The 10000-nt window shown below is 33.4% G+C and overlaps 1 protein-coding gene across 3 annotated transcripts in view; it reads right to left on the reverse strand.

Annotated features, from left to right (window-relative positions):
* IFT46 (intraflagellar transport 46) overlaps window positions 1–10000 on the reverse strand; it is an 18193-nt gene that overhangs the window by 687 nt on the left and 7506 nt on the right. Inside the window, exons 2-11 of one of the 3 annotated variants that reach the window (XM_043030863.2) lie at window positions 9350–9409; window positions 8566–8700; window positions 8198–8338; window positions 3728–4009; window positions 2268–2413; window positions 1367–1535; window positions 927–1061; window positions 609–721; window positions 338–465; window positions 1–8 (exon numbers count right to left, since the gene is read on the reverse strand). The exon at window positions 1–8 is cut by the window's left edge and continues 687 nt beyond it. In XM_043030863.2, the coding sequence (XP_042886797.1) occupies window positions 1–8; window positions 338–465; window positions 609–721; window positions 927–1061; window positions 1367–1535; window positions 2268–2413; window positions 3728–4009; window positions 8198–8260 (1044 nt within the window). In that variant the 5' untranslated portion in view covers window positions 8261–8338; window positions 8566–8700; window positions 9350–9409. The remainder of the gene's footprint in view (window positions 9–337; window positions 466–608; window positions 722–926; window positions 1062–1366; window positions 1536–2267; window positions 2414–3727; window positions 4010–8197; window positions 8339–8565; window positions 8701–9349; window positions 9410–10000) is intronic. The other 2 variants (XM_043030862.2, XM_043030864.2) reach the window with 2 other exon arrangements.

A 10000-nucleotide genomic window follows, 5' to 3' on the forward strand; every position in this document is an offset into this window, starting at 1 on the left:
CAGAGTAGCTGGAAAGATAAGATTCCAGTATGAATGGTATCACTATATATATATATAAAAGTTCTACCACTATTATTATTATTTTTTTTTTTATGATAACACATACTAAATGCTAATTAGTAACCCTGCTAATATAAAATGGTATGAAATATGAATCTACAAATAAGTCAAGAAAATCATAGAAAACACATTTTTAGATGGCCAGCCCTGGCAGAACATTTTAAACTGATAAAGCTTACTAATAATTCTTATAAATGATGCAAAGGACTAGTATTATAAGGACAAAGGAAATTAATGTTTATGAATGCCATTTCTACGCACACATCAATATACGTACCACATATGATGTCTACACAAGAGGGTAAGTCCAACTCAAGGGCTGCTGTTGGTAGATTGATTTCCTTGAGGAGGTCTTCAACTTCCCCTGGCCATTCTTGCATCAGGCTGTCAATGTCTGGCATCCGTCTGTTAGATGAAAATTTTGTCAAGATGGTTTGTGATGATCAAGTCAGCTAAACTATTCTATTTTGACAGTTGCTATTCAGATTTTTTTTGTTGTTTTTACTTTATCTGAGGTGGTTTCAAAACCAAGTCATGAAAAAACTTACTTGCTGTAATGGACAGTTGGTGGAGGCTTGGCTCTGTGAAGCTCGCTGATATCACGGACCCACTTCTCAATAACTTTAGTATTCTTTTCGGCATTCTCAACTGTTTTCACCGTCTATAAAAGGAAGATAATGGGAAATGTTACTGTACTGATAACATACAAATGGCAAGAATTCAATTTACTGAATTGGCAAAAGACTGAATACTTACACAAAAGGGTTAATACTGTAACTGATGAATACTTAGACAAAAGGGTTAATACTGTATCTGAAAGAGCTTTACCAAATAGACAGAAATCACCAGCATCACAATTTACATACCACAGACTTTGCAGTTGTATGTTTAGCAAGAGCACGCAGCTGCAAGTCTAAGACAGTGGCATCACTCTGCCGTGCACTTGGTTCATCTAACACTTCTAGACCGACTAAAGTTGGTTTTCCATCTGGTGGTGGGATCTGCAACATGGTTAATGTGGAAGCTATAAAGACATACAGACAGATGGAGATGTAGAATATACATATGATATTGATGCAGCTTGTAGATTTTTTTTTTTTTAATCTTTTTTTGTTTTGGTAAAACATTTATATTTCCTTACTATGACAATTTTCTTAATATTCTTCAATCATCTTTTTTGCTTAGCTAAAAGCTATCAGTTTCGAATTCAGAGGATTTTCTCTGGTTTGCCAAATTGTCAAATAACTACTGCAATGATAGTAAAAAACAAAAACAAAAAAACAAAAAAACAAGAATTATGTCATACCTTGATGAAGGCATCAATATCCCCAACAGCTGGGATATAATCTGGGATATAAGGTCTAAGACGATGCTCCAGTTCAATGGCCTGGGGCGTGTAGCGTGTGATGTATGAAAAGAGGTCCTCAATTTCTGGACTTACATTCAAGTGCTCAAAGTCTGCTGGGTCATATGCTCTGACAAGAAAAAAGGCATACATCAGTAATGAAATAAAACAACAGCTATTTCTAAAGGGTATAAAATATATGGCAGCAGAAAAAAAAAAATGGAGTAATTATCCAGAATTGCCTATATTGCTACAAGGAACAGTGAATATAAGCAAGGGTGATGAAGGCAGAGAAGATAAGAACAAAAGGGTAAAAACAGAGAGCACACAGCTAAGACCTCCACAGCCTCACTGGATGAAGACTCCATAAATTGCTGCAACAGAGAATCAATCGTATGTGTTCTCCTCACCCAGCTTACATAAGAGAGAGAGTGTGTGTGAGTGTGAGTGTGTGTGTGTGTGTGTGTGTGTGTGTGTGTGTGTGTGTGTGTGTGTGTGTGTGTGTGTGTGTGTGTGTGTGTGTGTGTGTGTGTGTGTGTGTGTGTGTGTGTGTGAGTGTGTGAGTGTGAGTGTGAGTGAGTGTGTGAGTGTGTGTGAGTGTGTGTGAGTGTGTGTGAGTGTGTGTGAGTGTGTGTGAGTGTGTGTGAGTGTGTGTGAGTGTGTGTGAGTGTGTGTGAGTGTGTGTGTGTGTGTGTGTGTGTGTGTGTGTGTGTGTGTGTGTGTGTGTGTGTGTGTGTGTGTGTGTGTGTGAGTGTGTGAGTGAGTGAGTGAGTGAGTGAGTGTGTGAGTGTGTGTGAGAGAGAGAGAGAGAGAGAAGACAGATAACGTTCAGAGTTATCAAACAGCAATGAATCGTCAATACCCTTCTGGCGCTGGAGCATGAACATCATCGTCATCATCGTCTTCATCGTCTTCCTCATCTTCATCCTCATCTCTGCCAGGGCTGTTGGCCATCCTAGCCAGAGGTAATGGTTGGCCTGGACCTGGTCCACCAATTTCGCTGAGAGCCTGTAATTGTATCAGATGTGATACTAATCCTCTCCATTCATATCAAAATGTGCACCTACAACCTATCAATTACGGAAAATAATTGCATCCAACTAGGAAATGTAATTTTTTGAGGTTTCTGTTTACGTTTGTGATACATTTTAGAAAATAACTCCCAAGAACGTGAAATTATAATCTAAACTAATGATGTAAACCAATCATGAAGAGGCAAATGCCTGTTAATGGCATAAAACAGCTTACATATATAAATTGGTACAAAATATTTACATCTTAAAAGTTATGAAATATTGCACTTACCCCTCTTTTTGAAAATACAATCAAGACAGCTACTTGCAACAAGTATCTTTCTTAGTATTTGCATTTAAAGGATTGTGATGTTAATAATTTACAAGTAACTATTTAATTCATTCAGATCTCTATCTATGAATGCTGATACACAAAGTAATTCAGTGATATAATACAGCAAATGTGATGACACATCTATAGAGAAAATAAAATACAAAAATAATGTTAACAAAATACAAAAAAAAGGTGAGTGCTCCATATTACTATTATTTTCATTATTCCAATTACAAAAGTATATATTTGTTCACACATTATCAAATTTAAAACAAGGTGGAAGCAGCTGCAGCAACAACTCTTAAATTCTCCTACTGTAATTTATGGTAAAGGTAAAACTATTTATTTGCAAAATATCAAAATCAAGGAAATAATGATCCAGAATCTAATTACCATACACAATAAATGCACTACTCCTACAAGTTAACTATACTACTGTTATGATTTGTAAAACCAATAATCTATTCTTATTTTCTTAATCTGTTGTAACAAGGATTTTTTTTACAGGTAAAATCTAAGAGATCTTTTCACACAGCTCTTAGTTGTGAAAAGCAGGACACCATGCATAAAATTATGGTTATGAGGCCCCATGACCATGTGCAATAAAGGCCCAAATGCTAAAGTTTACAGAGTGCACTGGTCTTGTCACACAGTGGAAGGTAAAGTCAGTGCATTTTTATTGATAAGGCAAGGCACAACCAGTGTGCTTTCATATTTAACAAGAGCACCTCCTGTCTTATAGAAGCTTTGTCATATCACTGAAGGAGATACATAGCACACTTTTTTTTTCTTTTTTTAAAATTATACACCTGCCTTTTACTTGCCTAATATAACTTGGAAAATGAATGAGATGCATTTCTTGCAATGGTAGCACACATCTCAAGGCAAAACGCTAGTTTCACACAGCAAACTTGTGAACAAAGCATAAACTCATAAATTATAATCAGCAACCGTGACGGGACATTAATATCTTACAGGTGGATCTGCATTGCCGTCCTCATCCGTTTCGTCACCTATTTGAAACATGGGGTGGCCTTGGTGGTGGGGCGAGGTGGGAGCAAGGTGAGGGGGAGGGGGAGCATGAGAGGGACCTGGCAGATAGTCAGTGTCCTTCTCATCCAGGTCCTCTACTTGGTCTCCCTCCCCATGTTCTTGGCTCACCTGTTCACCACCACCACCAGAGGCACCACCTCCACCACTAGTTGACGGTGGATCCAATTGGCCGTCAAGAGAGGCAGATTGAGTGGCCTCACCACCCTGTGATTGTAATGGGCCAAGATATAAGGTATTCATCCAGTCAGTGATTATGTTATTGTCATTAGTAATTTAGATTATCAGGTGTAATGTATTGTACATTCCCTTCAAGTGGAACCTGCCATAAGTTTGTTATCTCTATTGCTAGATAATAACATCCTTGCAGATGTCATGCACTGAATCTACAAAGGAATATATTACACAAATTAAACCTGTCAAAGATCACTGTTGTGGATTTCTGACACATTACAACTACAATCTTAAAGGGGTCTATTAATAAACTTTATAATGTCTTAGCATAACCTCCATAAAAAATTATTGTTTTGTTTCCATTTAATGAGTTCATATTCTCATAGTAGCTCCTACATCTCAGTTTCAACATCTCACATTGATTTCTTTTATACCTTTGTTAACTACCTTCCCTACTAGGGAACAAAAGGTAATATGGGTAAATCTTTTACATTTAAATTTTGTGTGTATTTTGTCTGCTGGTATTTTTTTTTTGTTTCAGTAAATCAAAACGTTTTAGTCTACAAATCAAATTAATTGGAATTTCAATTAAAGGACTTAAGTCTTCTAACTTCAGTATTATCAAAGATGACCACTTTTACTTATACCATAATTTGTCTGTTTCTATGCAAGATGCACATAAGGTATGTAATTTTATAAAATCTGTCATGGTGAGTGTTATGATAAGAAGCTATAAATGTATGTACTTTCAGATCTCAAATTAAAAAAAAAATTCTGTATTTTTAAAGATCATACTACTTTTTTTTTAAGACCAAGGATTTAAATTTTGTGGAAAAAAGCCTCCCTCCAGGTCATTCCCTTGCAAGTCCCTAAAACCAAAATCATGTTTAATTGAACTAGTACTTAACGAAAAACAAATTTCAGTTCATGAACAACATTCAGCATGACATTAATAATTTCATGGGAAATGTAGCCCACTGCATTAGCCACGTTTTTTGTTTTCATAAGCACCTTTGACATAAAACTGAAGGTGGGATGGAGAAAGCACAAAGGAAGACAATACTATAGTCAGATATTCATTATAAATGTATTAAATTTAAGGCTAAGGGTTTATCACAACTTTGCCAAGTGGTAAGCAATTCACAGATCTCTACTGGGAGAATAAAGTGATGTTACACAAAGTTTGTTAAAGAATGTAGTCTATGAAAAATAGATAACATCCATACTTGTTAAGATATTTGTAATGATCTGTGAATTCAGAATCTTTTCAAATATGAAAATACTGTCTACTAAAGGTACACATCAACCATACAATGATAAAACAAAATTCTAGTCACATGCATACATTCATATGCAGTTTTAATATTCAGTTCAAACCATTACCAGATAATGCTACAATACAATACAATGGATACATTACTGTAAAATGTGTGTAAGATGATGCAACATAACAAATGTATAGATCAAATTTCTTGACTGTATGTACGGATGTCTAATGGAAAGGTTAAGTAGCATAACTTGCTTTTAATTCAATGCATAAGAGGCATACGAAATGTCAACAAAAATGATGCATGAAGTAAAGAAATTCCTTACAATGTGTGTAATAAATCAACAAAAAATGAAAAAATGACATGTGCAAGATCCATTCCTTGTGAATTTCATTGTCAGTAAATGCAAAAAAAAAAAAAAAAAAAAAAAAAAAAAAAAAAAAAAAAAAAAAAAAAAAAAAAAAAAAAAAAAAAAAAAAAAAAAAAAAAAAAAAAAAAATATATAATATATTATATATATATATTATATATATATATAATATATATATATATATATATATATATATATATATATATATCCATAGTTTGGTAGTCTATTATTAAAAAAAAAAGGGTTTTGTAAATCTTGTTTGGCCAGTACTCTTAATCCTTTGTGGAAGGGCTAAAGGTAACAAAGCAAAAGCCTGGCATATTTTCAATAAATCCTAATTTTAAGAAAATACGATTTCCCTCAATAAAATAGTTGCTAATGATAAGGAAAATGTATGTACTTATCCTTTGTTGACATAGATATAATTAATACTAGGACCTTAAACCAGATAACTGAGATCTTATTTGCTGCCCATTTATGTGAGGTATCACAAGAGAGAAAAACATTGATTTAACATTTATTTTTGCCTGTATATATAACATAATTCCAAAAATATCTGCACATCATGACTTGTGTCCATTTTCTTCATCATTATACAACTGGGGACAGGTCTGGGTCTCATGTTTCTTATCTAAGGTCAGGTAAAAAAGTGAACTCTCCCTCATTTATTGCATAACTGGCATGATGCCAGATAATGGCTCTTTGCAATCCATATATAATTATACTCTTAAACTTACACACGCAAAACTAAACTATGATATTACAGGCAAGAATGATGATGAAATTCTCTCTGCAACACAAACTACATCTCAGAGTATAATTACAAAGTAATCTGTGAATCAGTGCTTTAATGTTGAGCAAATACTAGAAATTCACTAATGTTTAAAAAACAAAATCTTTGTACCCTACTTAAATGAAATTAATAAGATTGGGAAATAGCAATATTTACCTAACACAGAGATAAAGATACAAGCTTGCCCAAAATCCTACAAAAATATTCTAATAAAAATAGCAAAATGCAATAGAACAACACATTATATAAGAACCATTAGTACTTAATAACCAGATGGATAATAATTGATACTGAACCAATAATGGTATTCTTTAATATCCAATATCACTTGCCTGTGTTTTTGACAACCAAATTTACTCTAGTTCATACCCAGTAGTTCTAAATAACAATTGTACTAAAATAATAGAATAATCAAATAGATATTAAATAAACAAATAAAATACCAATCACAAATTACATTCTCTCTATGACATATGTAAAGCATGGTTTACAGAACACTCAGTCACCAAAAGAAGCTGCTTTGGCCATCATATGTTTATGCCCCCTTTCAACAGATTCTCAATGCAATGATTTCTGCTAAAGCTTGAATAATTTACATAGGCTATCCAAAACATGATTTAAAAACTGCAGACCTTCATAAGAACCCATTCATGACAGATGATGTCAAATCATGTCAAGAGAATATTTCCCATACAATGGATAATGTCACTTCATGTCATGAAATTTAACCATATATACACAATGTATATAGTTCCATTTATATAATGGCACTGTAGTTCCATTGTTTTTTTTAAAGAATGAAGAAGAAAATACAAGACCTTTTTGTCAATAAGGTGGGTGAAAATCATTCTGAGAGATTCATTACAACCTCATGCCTCAGAAAATTGCCCAGAAGGGAGCTGCACGCCCTTACTATATTGCAAGTGGGAGTGGAAGTAGGCAAATATCCACCTTGTTGTGACTGGGTTAAGACAAAAAATGCTTGTCTAGTATGAGGTGGAAATAAGGAAGGGCAAAGACAAAAATCAAACATGAACATTGTGATGTTATCCTCACCAACCTTGCATTGTTCTCAACAGGTAATACGCAGGACAATCCCATCTGAATCTCAGAGATTCACAAACATGAGGGTTCAGGAAAAATAATATTTGTTTCCATTTAATAGGAATTATATATCTACATGCTAATAATAATCAGACCTTTCAAAGTATTATAAATAGTCTCACACTGATTTCATCTAAGCCAAGTTGCAAAGGTAAGTGGCAACTTTCTGCTTATTCTCTCCAGACACTGTGTATAAGTAAATTGTTGCTATGCATAAATAATTTAGTGTTAATGCTGTAAAGACTTCTAGCAGTGCTAATGAACTGGATATTAATAAAACATCTGAATATTTGGAAACTGGAATACTATAACTCACATTATTCAAAGTACTAACTAAATATAAAATATAAATATAAAATATAAATATAAAAGTCAACCACTAGTGTTCATCCCCTTTGTCACAGAGTTCAGTAATATAAATTTAAAACCTAGGACTGGATTTCTTAAGAAGAAGAAGAAGATGAAGAAGAAGAAGAAGAAGAAGAAGAAGAAGAAGAAGAAGAAGAAGAAGAAGAATAAGACAAAGAAGAAGAAGAAGAAAAAAAAAGAAAAAAAAAAGAAAAGAAGAGAAGAAGAAGAAATCTAGTGAATAGAACTCTAACCCTCAGCTTCCACAAAAAAGGGAATAAGAAGAGACAGACATCCTAATGATTTACTACTACAAATGCCATGGTTTTGCAACTCACCTTGTCTTCTAACTCTGGCTCAAAATCATTTTCATTCAAGGTAGTAATCTCAACAGGATCCATCTTAGCAGTCGCTGGCTCAAATTCTTTAATAGAAAGATCGTTCAAACTCCCAGATAATGAGGTTCCTTGGCTTTCAACCTACAAAAAAGAAAATAGCAGTTTTACACTAGCTGAACAGTTGGACTATTAATAAAATTATTATTGATCATATATTTCCAAAAACCTAATGTCCATCACACTTTCTGCACATCAAAAGTAAAGCAGTTTGTAGTCTTTTTTTTTCAAACAAATTAATTGCTTGAATATCTGACTAAATCCCTACTAAAAATACTTGAAATATCTTCACTCTATACTCCTTCACTTACCGATGTGTTTGACAATAAAGCTGTTGTGTCTGCCACTTTATAATGTAGGTGGTAAGACTGTGGCTTGGCCTGAGATTGGCTTTCCTCTGATACGTCAGTTACTTCATCATATTCCCAGCTTGCTATGGACTCAGCCTGAAATATTACAACCTTTATCTGAAGTCAAGAAGATAAAGCTTATTCACAGCAAGAAGCTCTTCCTATATGCCCATAGAACACACAATTATAACTTAGGTGTGATTCATGCATAAAAGAACTATAGAAATATTTTAAATCCTCATAATAAAAGTTTATGAAGTATCAGTGCACACACAATCTATTATTATAACAGATTTGCATACTGAGCAAACTAATCACATCCACAAATATACTTCAATTTTGTTTGAGAAAAACAAAAATTGTAATGTGCATAAACATACTTTATCAGCACTGCACCAGTAATAGTACAAGTTCAGAACAATACCAGGACATCAAGCATAAATTATTTTGCCTTCGAAACTGACATTCTCGTGTGTCATCAAACAACCATTTTTCCTTCTCAATCAAGCAAAGATCACACCACCATACATATTATTTTTTTTGTTTTTGTTTTGTCAATTTATTAGAAAATGAAACCGTTTTGATACTATTGATAAAGTTAAGCAATATCATAATATAATGGACATCACATTAATTTATAGCTTTACCATACCAAAGTTCAGTGCCTCGGACAATGTACAGTGCACTAGCATTCACTTCGTCCTTGTGGTATACATAAGGAAGTGCCAATGTAAATATATATTACCTAAATGTTGCAGATTCCTGTATCCTTCCTTAACTTAGCGGTGATATCCACAGATGTTTCCTGAAATGCCACTTTTTAATATAGCTACTAAAAATTGTTCACAGTGTTTGGAAAACAAAATAAAAATAAGGGTCCATCATGTGTTTGAGCAGCACTGTACTTTAGTTTTGACTTCATATTTTCCAGTTCTTTTTCATGTTCTTTAGTAATTAAAGGAAATATATATTCTTATACATAAAACATATAAATATTGGAAATCTTACCTTCAAAATATATTTCTGTTTTCATTATTGCATTTGTGCATACAAGCATAATTGTGTTAAACATGCATGTCTCTAAATTTGCATTGGTGTATACATACATTTAAACAAGTAATGTGTATGTGTGTCTGGGTATGAGGGTCTACATATACCAATATGTATATGTGAATATGAGGTGAGGCTTTGAAGGATAGGGATACTAAATGCAAATAATTTTTATAGAGTGTCACACTAATAAGATATATTTACTGAGTCATACTACAGTAATCTTGGTAAGTTCTACTGTATAGATATAAGATTTTAAGAAACTCATAAATACAAACACACAAGTACAAACACTCACACAAACAGACAAACAAACATACTGATAGATCCACTCCCACACAGACAC

The sequence above is a fragment of the Penaeus japonicus genome, unplaced genomic scaffold (genome assembly GCF_977035675.1).
Source record: "Penaeus japonicus unplaced genomic scaffold, GWHDUDI00000001_assembly GWHDUDI00000027, whole genome shotgun sequence".
NCBI lineage: Eukaryota > Metazoa > Arthropoda > Malacostraca > Decapoda > Penaeidae > Penaeus > Penaeus japonicus.